Below are 17,929 nucleotides of genomic sequence, written 5' to 3'. Positions count from 1 at the left end.
GTCCCGACACATCCGTCTTTCCGTCCTCACCGTCCCTCCTGTCATCCGAACAGATCGTCCTGCTGGACGAGGCGACGGCGTCCATCGACGCAGAGACGGACGCTCTGATCCAGCACACCGTCCGAGACGCCTTCCAGGACTGCACCGTGCTCACCATCGCCCACCGCATCAACACCGTGCTGCAGGCGGACCGCATCCTGGTCATGGACAACGGAGAGGTAATACACAAGCACGCACATCGATAAAGACCTTGTGTGCTCCCGATCCTAGTCTGACGTTGATGATGATGCGTTGTGTCCGGCAGGCGGTTGAGTTCGACCGTCCGGAGGTGCTGAAGCGAAGACCGCACTCGCTGTTCGCCGCACTCCTGGCCGCTGCTCAGACCGTCGGCACCTGAACCACGACACCACAACACACCGTGACACCTGGAAAACACCACGACAACACAAAACACTGCGATACCAAAGCACCACCACATAATAATCACTGGAATATAATTATATTAAGACACTTACATGAGCCATACAATATTATCACAGTGTTCTCATATTGTAATCTGGACCGGTGTGCATCTAAAGGTATCCATTGTTACTCTATTGGGCTAGACAGACTGATTGTACAATGTAAATCAACAGCAGAGATGGGCTTCACTAATGAAGAAAATGAGTCTAGAGGCGATTCCAAGCAACAGAAGCCATACAGCACCAGTTTTTTCATCTGTCAAACTAATATCTCTAAATAGTGGTGTATTTGTCTGTTGTGCACAGTGTAAATCTTTGTATGCTGTCTCATAGATCGTTTAAACATATATCCTACATGTGAAATGTTCTAGACCTTTTCACATAAATGAACGATGCAGACATTACTGTATTTATTGATTTTCTATGTCTTTTTATGCAACCTTTTCAGAACGTGCTAAATGTGAATTTCAAACCTGCTGAACGAAGGGCATGATGAATATGTGTATAATAAAATTTTGTAACTGAACCATGGGTGTGTTTGTGAAAGCTGAGTTCAGAGCAGTGATGTGCTGGAAAAAGTTAAAGTGGTTAAACTATGACCGCCAGTCAGTGGTTATTATAAGTCAAACAGCCACCAATCCGAATATAAAACAGTCAGTAAAACATCAATTTATGCTTTTTTAGCCTTTACCCTCAGCTTGATACCTCTTAATATGATTTACACCATGAATTTACATCATAAAGATTCATGTCAGACTAAATGGAGGGGAAACTAAAGTTTGACAAAAAAAAATCTGACCAGTAAACACTTCGATGACCAAATGCATTTAAAAAAAAAACATTCAAAGTGCATGTACATTTCCTTTTCTCCTGATGTTTTTCTCCCACGTAAGTTACGTGTGAATTCTTAGAACAGAGAAGTAGGCTGTGTCACTCGTCATGTGACTGGGAGGATACCAGGCGCCCTTAGACGAATGCACCCACAATGGTGACATCCCCCACCCACCCACCCGCCCACCTCACTACACCCCCCCACCACACTACACCCCCGCCTCCCAACCGCAGCACCTGCAGTACAACCTCCAATAAAAAGCCTCCTCACTGCTCCACGGGAACAATCAGAGGGGCTGATCAATAGGGAAGCGATGACATGCTTATCTCACGATACGATGTAATAAATAAAAGCTCAGTGACAACAAAGTCTGACTTTCTGTTTATTTCTGAGCCACAGATCTTTCTAGCGATGCCATTGGCTGCTAGAATGTAAACAACAATTTAAAAATGTTGTTACAAAGTGACAATAATATAATTTGGATGGAGAGCTTGTGAAGCTGTGATGGTCAAGAGTCTCATTGGTGATTACTACAGCAGAATAACATGGAGCTGATATCGCCCCACGATACGTATTGTCACATTTTTCATCCCATTCCTATTGATCAATGAACATGAGGATCAGAGATAGGCCAGATAGACCGGGAGGAGGTGGGAGGATTGAAATGGGAGGAGACGCGAGAAGATAGGAGGAGGTGGGAGAAGGTCAGAGGAGCCGGGGTGACTGAGGAGAGGAAGGAGTGGAAGAGGTGAGAGGAGACTGGGAAGATGGAGGGATAGAGGAGGTGGGAGGAGGTTGGAGGAAGTGAGAGGAGCCTGGGGGACTGGGAGGAGGCGAGGGTGGAGGAGACAGGAGAAGGTGGGAGGAGGAATGAAGAGGAGGGAGGAGATGGGTAGAGGAGGAAAGAGGAGAAGGGAGGAGGAGATAGTAGATGGTGGGAGGAGGAGAGAGGAGCAGGGAGGAGGCGAGGATGGAGGAGACAAACGGGAGGTGGGAGGAGGAATGAGGAGGTGAGGATGGAGGAGACAGTAAGAGGTGGGAGGAGGAATGAGGAGGAGGTGAGGAGGTGAGGATGGAGGAGACAAGAGGAGACGGGAGGAGGAATGAGGAGGAGGGAAGAGAGGGGGAGGGGAGAGGAGATGGTGGGAGGAGGAATGAGGAGCAGGGAGGAGGCGAGGATGGAGGAGACAAGAGGAGGTGGGAGAAGGAATGAGGAGGAGGGAAGAGAGGGGGAGGGGAGAGGAGATGGTGGGAGGAGGAATGAGGAGGAGACAGGAGATGGTTGGAGGAGGAGAGAAGAGGTTGGAGGGGACTGGGAGATGGTGGGAGGAGCTCGGGGTACTGGGAGGAGGAATGAGGAGGCGAGGATGGAGGAGACAGGAGGAGGAATGAGGAGGAGGGAGGAGGTAAGGATGGAGGAGATAAGAGGAGATGGGAGGAGGAATGAGGAGGAGGGGAGAAGAGATGGTTGGAGGTGGAGAGAAGAGGTTGGAGGGGACTGGGAGGAGGTGGGAGGAGCCCGGGATACTGGGAGGAGGAAAGGAGACAGGAGGAGGTGGGAGGAGGAATGAGGAGGCAAGGATGGAGGAGACAGGAGGAGGGGAAAGGAGGACTGAGGAGGAGGGAGGAGATAAGAGGAGATGGGAGGAGGGGAGAGGAGGAGGAGGAGAGAGCAGATTAGGCGTTCTTCTCCTTTTACTGTCTGAGAAAAACAAATCCATAGTTTTGCAAAGTAGAGTTTGACTGGTATGGGATTTTGAAGGTCGATACTGATGTTTGTATTGAATCTGCCAATATCAGATATTTTGTGCCGATATTGTCTTTAAATGTCATTAAATTTGACCATTTTCAAGCCACACAATTCCCAAAAATTACAAGTATTCAGTGTTTCCCTCAGAATGTTCTTCTTGTCAGGGTGGAAAAGCCTCTGAAGCAGCATTCAGAGCATCATGGGACACTAAAACTCTCCACTGAAACCAGACTGATGAAATTCTTTTAGGGTTAGCAGCTCTTCAAGGCAGTGAGACACACCACACCTATTCAGTGGAGGAGGAGCAGAGCAGAGGGGGGAGGGGGGGTGGAGGTGGAGGTGGGGGGCGTCACAGGGACATGAGAGGAGGCGGCTGCGGTCGGTATCTGGTCGGTGATTTCAGCCGACAGAAAACACACTTGGTCAGCAGCTCTGAAGTCTCCAGCCTGGACACTGAGAACGGCTTTCCACACTCTTCACACTGAAACCAGACACAGGTTTAAGTTTCTAGCTGTACTGTAGTCAGTTAGCTACGGAGCCCCTGAAGTGACATGGTGCGTTTGTTTTTTTCAAATGTGTTTCTGGTGCGCACGATAATTTCTGGTGTGACCCGCCCAAGCATGTGCATATGTGGGAATCTTATCCAGAATGGCAGCGGAGGAAGATTTGTTCACCTTCCTCAGAACACTGCAATTTCAAGATTCAAGATTCAATACTTTATTGCCATACAACCTTGTTGTAAGGAATTTGTCTCTAACAGAACATTAAAGGATAAGGCTGGTGTTTTTAAATACATTTCTTACTGTCAACAAATCCTATGAAAATAACAAAATCAACAATGCGTTTGCTCTCCTCCCGTTACTTTCTGACTTCCCTCGTACCGTTTTTAGCCGTCAACCCGGAAGTCATTGGCTCCAACTGTAAGCTAAAAACCTTTAAATTCAGCTCACAAAGACATAGTTTACATTTTAAAAATCGCTAACTGTTACCATGAAAAGTCAGTTTGTTGTAGTTATTACCAAATCAAATTCAAACAGGAACAAATTCTTCATTATGCCGTCTTTTTTCGTTGTTTGAGGAAAAAGTGGTCCGGCCCGGTGCATGGTGATGATGAAATATGCTGCAGATCAGCAGCATGGCTCTGTGACGGGTTTTTAATGTTTTTTAATACAGTGGAGTTCTATGGCTGCTGGGACATGGCTGCACTGGGCACCGGCTACATGGACGAGATTTGTTGGCAAAACAAATTCATTGTTGATTTTGTTATTTTCATAGGATTTGTTGACGGTAAGAAATGCATTAAAGAACACGGCCTTATCCTTTAACAACAGGGACCACAAGCATAATATAACATAAAAAACATGACAAAAGCACATAAGGCACATGATAAAATACATGATAAAAGCCCCGCCCCATAATTAGAAAGGTGCATACATCCATGGATGTAAGACTTAAAGCAAGAAAAGTACAAGAGTTGTGTCCAAGTGGCAGATGACCTTAGAGGTATAATAAAGATCTGGGGTAAAGTGCATTAAAAAGACTATTTCCTCACTGCATTGTCAACTGATATGAGATGCTGCTGTGAGCTTGGGGAGCCGCTCAGTAGCTGGGTGGTCCTACAGTAAGTGCTGTTGAGGAAGCGGAGGATTCCCTCTTGAACTAACCTATCTTCTTACCCTTCTTTAAATTAAAAAAACAAAACAAATGCTACTTATTCCTATTAAAAGGCTTAGCTGATGAAGACTGTGGTGCACAGTTGGTTTCACTACTGCTGACAAAATGCACTTTGTAAGTCGCTTTGGACAAAAGCCTCTGCTGAATGACATAATGTAATGTAATGTAATGTAATGGAGGATTTCTTTATATTTAAGTCCAAGTTGAAAAGTTGACTCTACCAACTGATGTATTATCATCCCTAAAGTTTAAACACTGAAATAGCAGAGAAATAAAACCACTGGCCTATCGCAAAACAACTAGAAATAATTTTGGTGCACCAGATAGTTTCTCCTAAAAGAAGAAGCACCATGTCCCTTCAGGGGCTCCGTAGTTAGCTGATGCTCTAATTCAGGCAGGGATCTGGTGGTGAATAAAACCATGACCTCCAGTAGATCAGTTTAATACTATTAACTCTGATGTGCACTGTGATGTCATAAAGATTCACATCAGCTTTAAAAGGAGGGTAAAGTCAGTTAAGGTGAGTTTACTCTCCACTGCATCACTCTATCTCGTGCTACAGACGGAGCAACAGTAGAATAAACTTCAATTCCCAGATCACCAACACAAGCAACCGACAGTAAAGAGGTCAAGGGTCAGATTCACCATCAGCACCCAATGATATCAACACATGATGCACAAATAACTGATTAGGTAAGCAGGATCATAAATGACAAACCAGACAAAGCATAAAGAGATTTTCAGCGATTTGAAGGAATTTCACACTCCAACCTTGACGATGTGAATTCCCGCTCCGTGGCTCCTCCTCTTCTCCATCACCTCAGGGGTTTCCTCCAAGTTCTCTATGTCCCATAACCTGAGAGTGCCATCCTGCAGAGAGAGAACTTCACTCTCTTCATCATCATCATCATCATCATCATCATCATCATCATCATCACCAACAATGTGACCAGTTTCATCCATCATCTGAGGAGTGAATTTAGTCTTATGGCTCACTGTGCTGAATATCGTCCTTTTCCTGGATCATAACTTGTGAAACTTAACGGCAGCTCAGCATGTTGTTACTGTGTTGTGTTTCTACAGGTGGGGATACTGGGACACTGGAAATTATGCTTGTAACCACTGGACAACATTCCCAGAGGTGGGAGTCGGGTTGGGGTGTTGGGAATCATATTTGCAACTAAGGTTCGACCGAAACTGATATTTTTTGGACTGAAGCTGCCAACAGCTGATATTTTGCACCAATACTCAGTATCTTATCTAAGTTTGACCATTTTTATGCCAGAAAAAATAATAAAAAATCTATTAAAAATCTATAAAAGTATTCAGTGTTTCCTCCTGAACTTAATCCATGTCAGGATGGAGAAGTCTCTGTAACAGCACTTAGACCATCATGGGACACTAAAACTCTCCACTACTACTGCTACTTCTTATAATAATAATAACAGTAATAAAACATTCACACATACTGGTGTGGAATCCAATCAATCATTCAATCAATTCAGGTTAAGGGCGTCCCCCAGATAACCAGTGTAGTATTCACCAATCATAAATATGTAATCAAAGTGCATCATATCCATCTGATCAGAGCTGGACACTGGCTCACTGGGAATCGTGTGTGTAACTTCTCTAACACTCCCAGTGCTGGGAGTCTGGGCGGAGTGGACTGGTACCTTGGAGGCGGAGGCCACCCACTTCTTGTCAGCGCTGATTGACACGTCTGTCACCCAATCACTGTGGCCCTACGACAAAGTCAGAGAAGCAGAATATGAGCCGAGCATCCGAAATCATAAACAGATTATATGATGGCTTTCGTTCCAAAATTCTGCATATATCCATTTTGAGAAAAAAATTGCTTCTTGAAATTTGTCTCTCAGCAGATCAAAATTATAGATCCATAAATCCATCCTAAAAAACTTTGTGTTTTATAATATTTTTGTTTCATAGGAGAAAAACTGGGCTCCAATAACAAGAGCAGAGGAGCAAACTCAAGAAGGTCTGTAAGTAGGAAATAGAAGGGTGACACACTCTCTTCATTTAAAGAAGTGTTTAAGGAAATATCCCCCCTCTGAGAGTCACCGCTTTATTGAAAGCTGTCTCTCTGCTGCAGTGCATTCTGGTCTCTCTCCTGCTCCTGTGGGTGGAGAAACTGGTCTCTCTCCTCTTCTACGATGGATCTCTCCCTGTGTGATTGTTGAACGTCTCTCGGTGCAAAATGGCGGCTCTAGAAAGAAGCCCTCGCTCTTTGATTCTGAGGGACTGACACCAAAACCTGACGTTTACCGCTGAGGTTTTACATCCTGAAACATTTTCAGTGAAATACACCAAACTACTTTTTTTAGCGCTGACCTCGGCCCCCTCTCATCGCCGCATGCCGCCTCTCCTTCTTTTTGTCTCTCTCTGTTTTCTCCTGTCGTTATTGTTGCCCATGACTCTGTCAATGTTTTGCCCAGCACCTATTGCACACTAAGCCGTCCTGGGGGGGGGGGGATCCCTCTCTGCCTCAGCCCACCCAAGGTTTCTTCCAAGTTTTCCTACTAAGGTTTCTCTTGGGAGTTTTTCCTTGTGTGCATTAGGGTCTAAGGCTGGGGGTGCCGGGTAGGTTAGGCTGTAGAATAGGAAGATTGTTTGTCTTGCTAAATCTGCTCTTGCCTCCCTTGTGTTTTTCGCTATGCTTGTCCTATATAATTTTGTTCACCATTGATTGTGTTTAGTTAGATCTAGCTAGACACATTCTCTTTAAAGTCCTCTGAGACATGCTTGTGATAAAGGGCTATATAAATAAACTTGACTTGACTTGACTAAATGGACACAGAAACGCAAAGTACATCACCAATAGCTGATTTTAAAGTGCTAAGCTAGATTTTTCCTTTAACTAGAGAAGAAAGAAACATGACATTTTGGCCTTCATAGGACGAAATGTCATGTTTTTAGTATTTAGTATTTTAGTATTTAGCATATAAAATCAGCTTCAGCGAATGTCCCGATGAAGGCCAAAATGTCATGTTTCTTTCTTCTCTAGTTAAAATAAATATTTCTTTTAACAGAGAGTGTGCAGCGCCCATCCATTTTGCAAATTTTACTGTCATGTCAGCGATCATTTTGAAAGAATGATGTTTTATGGATTTTTCATGGAGTTTTTAAACAAATAGCTCGTTTTGGATCCAAGCTCCTCCTACGGCGAGTTCAGCTGTGAACTGCACACAGCATGAGGTCTGACAGAGCAGAGGGGCCCAGCAGGCCGTGGAGAGTCACCTTCAGGATGAGAGTATGGCACAGGGTGGACATGTCCCAGACTGCAACAGTCCTGTCATAGGAGCTGGACACCAGGAGATTTGCTGAGGAAACATAACAGGATGCATTTCATCAGACGAACAATATGAAGGAGTGCAGGAAAGACTAAATTCGCTGAATCTGAATCTTTCAGGTGGAGAAATACAATAACAAAGAAAAAAAACAACTTCCCAACCCATCTTGTGTTTTTACTCCTTCTTGGTAGACACTGTGTCTAATGCCGCGTTCATGTCATATCAGATTTACCATGGTGTTTGGTGATTACAAGTAGGATGTGGGAATTTTTTGCAGGCTTCGATTTCTCCCACTCTGCGTCATGAATTGTGGAAGTGTGTCAACACAGGCAGCAAACACCAGCCATCCACCCATGGCGGCAATCCAAGATAATAAAAATCAAAAACCTAAGTTATATTCATAGCAATATAATCAAGTCTACTCACAAAAATGTCTGCTGCGGTTAATTTTTGGTTGATTTTTTTTTGGATATGTTCCATTGAGTTAAACACGTTGCAACGAAATATAATCCCGATCTCCCACTTCTTCCGATGCGACATGAACGCAGCACGAAGCTCCTCAGCACCGTGAGAGTGAACAGGTTTGGTCTGGGAACTGAACCCTCGACCCCGGCAGTGCCGCTGCCTTGCTCTTGGGTCTCACCGTCAGCAGAGAAGCTGCAGGAGCTGACGCTTCCGTCGTGTCCTGTCCGGAGCGACGCCCCGCCGCGGGACCGGAACCCCCCCGTCTGCAGGTCCCAGAGCTGCAGGGTTTTATCCCATGATGCCGTGCACAGGAAGCGCCCGTTGTTGGTGAAGCAGCAGTTGGAGACGACGTTGCTATGGTTACTGAGAGTAAGACAGGAAAACAGAAAAAAGAAGAAATTATCAATAATATTTATGTAGTGTTTATTTAGCTGCACATAGAGAGGCGGGGCTAAGCAGCTAAATAATAACAATCATCAACCCAAGGAGTAAAAAACAAACAAACAAAAAACAGTTAAAATTGCCAGCAAACACAATGAAAGCAACATAAGAAAATCTAAAATCAAGGCAAGAAACATTAGAGCTGCAACGATTAATCGATTAATCGATTAGTTGTCAACTATTAAATTAATCGCCAACTATTTTGATAATCAATTATTCGGTTTGAGTAATTTTTTAAGAAAAATAAGTCAAAATTCTCTGATTCCAGCTTCTTAAATGTGAATATTTTCTGGTTTCTTTCCTCCTCTATGACAGTAAACTGAATATCTTTGGGTTGTGGACAAAACAAGACATTTGAGGACGTCATCTTGGGCTTTGGGAAACACTGATCCACATTTTTCACCATTTTCTGACATTTTATAGACCAAACAACTAATCGATTAATTGAGAAAATAATCAACAGATTAATCGACAATGAAAATAATCGTTAGTTGCAGCCCTAAGAAACATAAAAGTAAAGTAAGTAAAGTAAAGTAGGTACAAAACAATGATAAAACATCATTACATAAGTATATAAAAGGTGATTTTAAAGATGACACAGATTTAGCAGCCTGATCCAACGTCTAGAAGCCTTGATGGAAAAGGACCAATCACCTGTTGTTGAAACTTTGGAACAGCCAATAAGAAGCTGGTTCTGGCTCACATGGGGTTGAAAGGTCAGTGATACAGGTTGGTACCAGACCCATCCCTGCCTTCATTTAACTTCCCTTGTATTTGTAGAGTTTTATTCCAAACTGCCGTCCATTTCATTCAGTCTGTAAAGGTTGTTCTCATTTAGTCAAGCATCCAACTCCTTACTGTCCTTTAAAGAGTGCTACAATTTGTTTTAAGGTGGTAATCCTACAGATCCTTGTTTTTATTTAGTCTCCATCTTTGTCCCTCAGCCTCACTGTGGTGTTTCTGCACTGCTCTTCCCACAGATCACCTGTCAATCAAACAGTGTGGGCGGAGCTTGGATTTTCTGTCGATGCAGTTTGAGTTTCTCTTCTCTCTGTCTGCTCAGCCACGGTGGCTATCGCTGCTCATGCTAACTACCCAGTTCTTCTTCTTCTGTTTATTCCAAACAAACCGGAAATGTGAAACGCATCACTTCCTGTACGGCAGAGGATTTTTCCCGGGAAAGAGCGACCAGACACCGGCTGTTTAGAACAGACAGAGGAGAAGCTTTATGAACTGGAGATAGGTTGAGTTGCTGTTGTGTTGGAGCAGTCAGATAGAGAGGAACAGAACTGACATTTATTTATATAATACTTGGATTAATTTAAATGTTGTGCTGTCAGTTAGGGCTGGACCCGAATATTCGACTATTCGGATATTCGTTCGTTGGGTAGGTATTCGGTTTTCAATTTTGGGATTCGGATATTCGTTTTTTTTTTAAATGTAATGTAAATGTAAATGTAATCCGTAAACCGGTTGCCATTGACGCTGCGAAGCAGTTTCTTTTTTTTTTACTTGCATTCAAATGTCAGTCACATTTGCTGATCGCCATGGTGACACAGAGAAAAAAGTACGACCTGAAATTCAAGCTGTCAGTTGTCAAATTTGCTGAACAAAACTCAGGAGAAGCAGCAGCAAGACATTTCTCTGTTGATCTTTTTTTTTAAATCTTTTTTCTAAGGTAGGCTACTGGTATTTTGATACGGGGCTCTCTCTCTCTCTCTCTCTCTCTCTCTGCTCTCTCTCTCTCTCTCTCTCTCTCTCTCTCTCTCTCTGCTCTCTCTCTCTCTCTCTCTCTCTCTGTGCTTTAGAACGTAACCGCTGTGAAACAATCAGAAAATAATCTTTGTATTCTCTGATTCACCGGCTTTCTCGCTACTACCGCTCCCTCTCTTCATTCACTTTCTAGCTCGCTCGACCATCTCTCTCTCTAGCTTGCTCGACCATCTCTCTCTCTCTCTCTCTCTCTCTCTCTCTCTCTCTCTCGGGCTATTAATTGAAGTTATATGTAGGTTAAGTATGTTTTCAGCGCTGTGTTTTTGTGAGGAGGAACTGTGACGATGTGTGAACTTTGTCGGGTGAACTGTTACCCGTGTATGGAAAGCCAAGCAGTGTGAAGGTGCGTGACTCTTAACCCCCCCCCCCCCCCCCACTGCGGCCGAAGCTTTGACTACTACCGAAGCTCCGAAGCCCAAAAAACGGTATTCGGGACAGCCCTACTGTCAATCATTTATCCAGTGCAGGTGATGCTGTTTGGTGCGGATCAGTCTGTGATCTTCTGTCCGTTCCTCACCTGTCGATGGACACGGTGGTTTTTTGGGCCACCAGGTCCCACAGTTTGATGGTCCTGTCTGCAGACACTGTGGCTATACGCTGGCTCTGGGGGTCAAACCTGCACCGCGTGATGGTGGACCGGTGAAGATCTGGGATAGAAAACAACCCCACCTTAAAGATAGTAATAATAATAATACTATACACAGACATAAGGCAGCAAGACTGAACATGATTTTCACAGACTTTTCCAGGATTTTTGTCAAAATCCCAAACTTTTCAAGACCTGGAAATGATCTAATCCATTTGAAATACTCTTAAATAAAATTGAATATTTAGTTAAAGGTCCCATATTTTAATCTTCTTTAGCAATTTCACATAGATAAGGTCTTTATAAAACATTTTTGAGGTGTATTAGCTAAAATAAAACAGCTAAATCCAGCTTGTGCAGTGTGTGGCGGAGCTGCTGGTTTACCGGAGACGTGGTGGAGCGTCTGGCCGCTGGCCGCGTCGCTGACGTACACGCCGCTCTGCAGATCTGCTGCACAAACTACCAGCCGCCCGTCACATGACACGCTGCAGGAGGTCAGCAGGCCGGCCAGGCTGGACGTCCACTGCACACACACACACACACACACACACACATACACACACACACACACACACATACACACACACACATATAAGCTACACACACACAGAAACACTTATAAACACTACACAGGTGAAAAGGAGTTATGTCTGCTCGGTGGCAGGTGAGGATGAGAGGAGGGAGGAGAGGAGAGGAGAGGAGGAGGAGAGGAGGAGGAGAGGAGGAGGTGAGGAGGAGGAGAGGAGAGAAGGAGGAGGAGGAGGAGGAGGAGGACAGGAGTTACCAGGGTCTGTCCTGTCTCCAGGTCCCACGCAATCATCTTCTTATCCCAAGAGACTGTAACCATCCTGAGGGAGAGAGAGAGAGAGAGAGAGAGAGAGAGAGAGAGAGAGAGAGAGAGAGAGAGAGAGAGAGAGAGACCTTTATTAGACAATGTACGAACATCCAACCCCTCAGTCAGCAAAACAAAAACAAAGCAAACAAGACATTCACAAACCAAAAACACCGACACAATGTTATCCGCTCCTCATCTCAACTCCCTGGTAAAAACTAGCTCTCCTCCTCCAGACTGCACACAGCTTCCTCCAGACACCACTTGCTATGAAACACTCCTAAAGCCTGCATTCTTTTGTAGTATTCATAATCTATTGATACTCTTGCCCTAACTAAAGCCTTGTACAAGTCTAAAACTTCTACTGTTGCCCCAGAAAGAGAGAGAGAGAGAGAGAGAGAGAGAGACAGAGAGAGAGAATCTATTCAACACTGACTCCTATTCTACTCACTTGTTCTGTCAAGCAAATTTTAAGTGAACTTTTGAAATGTCACAAAAAATGTTTCCATCAGCTGGGTGGAAGAGAAGAAATCGGCTTCCTGGTCATCAGAAAACATCTTTCAGAATCAGAGTTTGATAATCAGCACTAGTATGTGCAAAGAAATTAGGGGTTTGCAACTATATAGTGAATGACATGATGTTAAATTGAACGTAATTTTCTGATGTTTGTCTGATGATTATATTGTAAGAAAGTTTCTCTCTGCTTCTAATGGATTTATAATCTGCTTGTAACGCATCTACACACTTCATGTAGCGTGTTAGCAAGTTCTGTGACACTGACATTTTATCAAAACTTGCAATTCCCATCTTTAAATTCATTAAGGATGCTGAAACCTTCAGTGATGAAGGAGAGGAGACACAGAGACACGGACAGAAGAAGGGGAGGTCACTCAGTATGTGGGCTGTGATCCTGATGTCTAGACCCAGGACAGGATGACACACTGACGCTGTACAGCAACACAACACTTCTGTCACGCAAAAACCACACATCTGCAAGAAGTCAGTGTTTCAGGGATGAAGAAGAGGAGGATTGTCTCCTTGCTGCCCAGGCCTTTTGGAAAACGAACAATTGAGGTTTTAACAGGTTCCAGGAAACTCACTGAACATATAAATGACAATGGAAACTTGCAGTTACATGTTTTTTTTTTCACAACAACAGCTATAAGCGGTATACTGACTGTTAGAGCTGCAACGATTACTCGATTAATCGATTAGTTGTCAACTATTAAATTAATCACAACTATTTTGATAATCGATTAATCGGTTTGAGTAATTTTTTAAGAAAAATAAGTCAAAATTCTCTGATTCCAGCTTCTTAAATGTGAATATTTTCTGGTCTCTTTCCTCCTCTATGACAGTAAACTGAATATCTTTGGGTTGTGGACAAAACAAGACATTTGAGGACGTCATCTTGGGCTTTGGGAAACACTGATCCACATTTTTCACCATTTTCTGACATTTTATAGACCAAACAACTAATCGATTAACCGAGAAAATAATCAACAGATTAATCGACACTGAAAATAATCGTTAGTTGCAGCCCTACTGACTGTCCACACACACCACACATACACACACACAATGCAGTTGCCCGGTAACCCTGGCAGACGAAAACATACAGTATAGTGTGTGTGTGTGTGTGTGTGTGTGTGCTGTAACAGCTTTTTTCTAAACTCACCTGTTCCTGTCTGGGATCACAGCACATTCACTGATGGCAGCTCCATGACCTCCATCAAACACCCTCAGCGGGACGCAGCGCTCGGCGTCCTGGAGAGGTCAAAGGTCAACACGACGTACTTCAGCTCCTTGTCAGCATCGCAGCTATTAACAACATTACCATGGGTGTGTTTGTGAAAGCTGAGTTCAGAGCAGTGATGTGCTGGAAAAAGTTAAAGTGGTTAAACTATGACCGCCAGTCAGTGGTTATTATAAGTCAAACAGCCACCAATCTGAATATAAAACAGTCAGTAAAACATCAATTTATGCTTTTTTACCCTTTACCCTCAGCTTGATACCTCTTAATATGATTTACACCATGAATTTACATCATAAAGATTCATGTCAGGCTAAATGGAGGGGAAACTGTGAAGTTTGACAAAAAAAAGTCTGATCAGTAAACACTTCGATGACCAAATGCATTTAAAAAAAAACATTCAAAGTGCATGTACATTTCCTTTTCTCTTGATGTTTTTCTCCCAGGAGCTCATAATAAAGCCATGTAGATATTCCTGATGTAAGTTATGTGTGAATTCTTAGAACAGAGAAGTAGGCTGTGTCACTCGTCATGTGACTGGGAGGATACCAGGCGCCCTTAGACGAATGCACCCACAATGGTGACATCCCCCACCCACCCACCCACCCACCACACTACACCCACCCACCCACCACACTACACCCACCCACCACACTACACCCACCACACTACACCCACCCACCACACTACACCCCCGCCTCCCAACCACAGCACCTGCAGTACAACCTCCAATAAAAAGCCTCCTCACTGCTCCACGGGAACAATCAGAGGGGCTGATCAATAGGGAAGCGATGACATGCTTATCTCACGATACGATGTAGTAAATAAAAGTTCAGTGACAACAAAGTCTGACTTTCTGTTTATTTCTGAGCCACAAATCTTTCTAGCGATGCCATTGGCTGCTAGAATGTAAACAACAATTTAAAAATGTCATTACAAAGTGACAATAATATAATTTGGATGGAGAGCTTGTGAAACTGTGATGGTCAAGAGTCTCATTGGTGATTACTACAGCAGAATAAAATTTAGCCCCACGATACGTATTGTCACATTTTTCATCCCATTCCTATTGATCAATGAACAGGATCAGAGATAGGCCAGATAGACCGGGAGGAGGTGGGAGGATTGAAATGGGAGGAGACGCGAGGACATAGGAGGAGGTGGGAGAAGGTCAGAGGAGCCGGGGTGACTGAGGAGAGGAAGGAGTGGAAGAGGTGAGAGGAGACTGGGAAGATGGAGGGATAGAGGAGGAATGAAGAGGAGGGAGGAGATGGGTGGAGGAGGGAGGAGAAGGGAGGAGGAGATAGTAGATGGTGGGAGGAGGAGAGAGGAGGTTGGAGAAGCCTGGGAGAAAGGAAAAGAGACCGGAGGAGGAGGGAAGAGGCAGGGATGGAGGAGACAAGAGGAGGTGGGAGGAGGAACGAGGAGCAAGGAGGAGGCGAGGATGGAGGAGACAGGATGAGGTGGGAGGGGGAATGAGGAGGAGGGAGGAGGCAGGGATGGAGGAGACAAGAGGAGGTGGGAGAAGGAATGAGGAGGAAACAGGAGATGGTTGGAGGAGGAGATAAGAGGTTGGAGGGGACCGGGGTACTGGGAGGAGGAGGTGGGAGGAGGAATGAGGAGGCGAGGATGGAGGAGACAGGAGGAGGGGAGAGGAGGACTGAGGGGGAGGGAGGAGGCAAGGATGGAGGAGATAAAAGGAGGTGGGAGGAGGAGCGAGGAGCCTGGAGGAGGAGGAGGAGGAGAGAGCAAATTATAAATTGTGTAAATTATAAATCACCCCTCTCCTCTCACATCCAGTCAGGTTTCAGCCTGGACCGGCGGCCTAGCTTCTAACAGCAGCAGGGGAAGTGACATCACTGGTGGAGGAGGAGTTTACCCAGAGGACGGCGGTGGAGTCGGAGGAGCTGCTGAGGAGGCGGCTGTCCTGGAAGCAGAAGTGTGCGGCGGTGAGGCCGGCGCCGTGAGCTCTCAGCACCGTCACCGGGACCTGCAGAGGCAAAACAGGCACAAACCGACACAGAGGATCCGGATCTGTGACCCGCCGTGTGAAACCACCTCAGCTGAACCCGCCGTGTGAAACCACCTCAGCTGAACCCGCCGTGTGAAACCACCTCAGCTGAACCCGCCGTGTGAAACCACCTCAGCTGAACCCGCCGTGTGAAACCACCTCAGCTGAACCCGCCGTGTGAAACCACCTCAGCTGAACACGACTGCTGACAGGAGCCGCGCTTTTACTGCACTTTTCTTGTTGCGGCGCTCTCGGTTTTCACGGCGCCGTGTTCACACTGGAGGAACGCTCACTTATTTTACTGCTGCGAGTCACTCTGGAAAGGAGCGTCTGCTAAATGCCGAAAGTGTAAACTGATTTGCAAATATGTAAAAACATTTGTAAACAAAAGCTTTTCGATTTTCATTTGTACATAAACGATAACATTACAGTACAGTATATTTCAATATTTTCACACAAACACGTCCATTTGCATAGCTTAATTTTATTCACATTCACATTTTTTTTATTTTTTTTTTTATTTTTTTATTTCATTTTATTTTATTTTATTTCATGTATTTTTTTGCCCCCTTTTCCCTTTACCCTTCGAGAGGTCCTTTTGTCCTCTCGCTAGGACCTTGACCTGCCTGCTTAAATAAAAGTTAAATAAAAAATTCACAGCCTATTTGTTTGGATTATTTTGAGATTGTTCTAGCCTGTAAATCACCAAGGAATCCACAAATGCTAGTGAAAAGCATTTATCGACAAATAAATATTACAAACCAGTTTCCACTGCTTCAGATGGTGGGTTACAGACACAAATCACTCTGCATTTATATGTGTGTGTGCTGTCTGATAGATATTTGTTCATCATGTGACATTTGTTTTTGCCTCCTTATGATGTTTCATATTGTGCAGTTTCTCTAGGGCTGGGCGATATGTTGAAATCAATATCATGATAATCATAAGGATTTTTCTCGATATCAATATATATCACAACATGGTTCATGTATGCAGAATCACGTTAAATAATCAAATGAATCTTCATCTCATTGAACCGAATGGTAATGTTAGGTGTAATATTCCTACCATACCTCATTTTATCAGAGTTTTTAAGTAAAATTTGCTTATCATCATCAATTTAGACAGCAGAAATGTGTGTCACGATATTAAAATATCTTCATATCATCACAATATGATTCCACTGAAAGACGATAAAACGATAATATTGAATTATCGCCCAGCCCTAAGTTTCTCCATACTGCATCAGAAACTGTCCGGTCGTAATCATGTTTAATTAATTGTGTTGATTCATACTTTACTTTGTTCATTAATTTTTGTTGTTGTTGTTGTTTTTTTCAATTAACAGAACCTGGTTTGGGAAAGGTCATACTAGTACGTTTTAAATGAGCTAAGCTACCTTTTGCTTTTGAGTTTTACTCCAGTAACGTTACTGAATTAAAATGTCAGCAAAGCACTTCTGACTGAGTGTTTGGTAGTCTTTTCTCTCCTGCTTGCCAATGTAACGTTAGATGTTTCGAATGGGCGCCACAGACAGACATTTAGCGGTGTTTAACTACCTGGTTCTGCTGGTTATTTCCACGTTTGAATGTTTCTGCCAGACAGAGCTGGAGGAGTTCTGGACTGTTTCTCCGCTAGCTAACTGCTAATGTTACTTTTACCTGAGACTCACGCTCCCATACTCCTTCCTCCTCTTTCTTCTTCTCCTCACTTTTCTTCTTCTCCTCCTCTCCCTCCTCCTCTCCCTCCTCCTCTCCCCCCTCTGTGGGATCATCCAGTGATAAAGGGTCGATGTATTTCAAAGCCATTTTTTCCAGACTTGTAGAAAGTTCGTTTTGAAGAAGCTAGGTTAGCTTAGCTTAGCTCTCTGCTGTTAGCAGCCGATGCTGACAGTTACCATAGCAACAGTCCGAAAGGTGTGTGATGCTGCGTTCAGGTGCTGTGGGAAATAACCAAAAATATAACACATAACATAACATACATGATAATTCCAATTATTTTCGACCTTGACCATTTAAATTCTAGTTTACATGCACATGATTT

General features: G+C 44.0%; 2 protein-coding genes across 2 annotated transcripts in view; one reads left to right on the top strand and one right to left on the bottom strand.

Annotated features, from left to right (window-relative positions):
* abcc12 (ATP-binding cassette, sub-family C (CFTR/MRP), member 12) overlaps window positions 1–904 on the top strand; it is a 52,983-nt gene extending 52,079 nt beyond the window's left edge. The window contains exons 28-29 of the mRNA XM_071534567.1: window positions 54–218; window positions 305–904. Of these exons, the coding sequence (XP_071390668.1) occupies window positions 54–218; window positions 305–397 (258 nt within the window). The 3' untranslated portion in view covers window positions 398–904. The remainder of the gene's footprint in view (window positions 1–53; window positions 219–304) is intronic.
* A 2,488-nt stretch (window positions 905–3,392) lies between these two features.
* Window positions 3,393–17,694, bottom strand: LOC139656927 (WD repeat-containing protein 88-like). The gene is made up of 11 exons (XM_071534565.1): window positions 17,548–17,694; window positions 15,755–15,865; window positions 13,801–13,889; window positions 12,075–12,138; window positions 11,675–11,813; window positions 11,222–11,351; window positions 8,669–8,853; window positions 7,973–8,055; window positions 6,391–6,459; window positions 5,489–5,587; window positions 3,393–3,524 (listed from the first exon to the last, which is right to left on the bottom strand). The coding sequence occupies exons 1-11, from the start codon at window positions 17,692–17,694 to the stop codon at window positions 3,393–3,395; spliced, it is 1,248 nt and encodes a 415-aa protein (XP_071390666.1).
* Window positions 17,695–17,929: the final 235 nt, after the last annotated feature.

The sequence above is a fragment of the Centroberyx affinis genome, unplaced genomic scaffold (genome assembly GCF_046629955.1).
Source record: "Centroberyx affinis isolate AG114_WGS23_722 - 3 ecotype Tasmania unplaced genomic scaffold, CSIRO-AGI_Caff_v1 ptg002581l_1, whole genome shotgun sequence".
Taxonomy (NCBI): domain Eukaryota; kingdom Metazoa; phylum Chordata; class Actinopteri; order Beryciformes; family Berycidae; genus Centroberyx; species Centroberyx affinis.
Note: the sequence above shows the minus strand (reverse complement) of the source record. Positions and strands in the feature narration are given on the sequence as shown.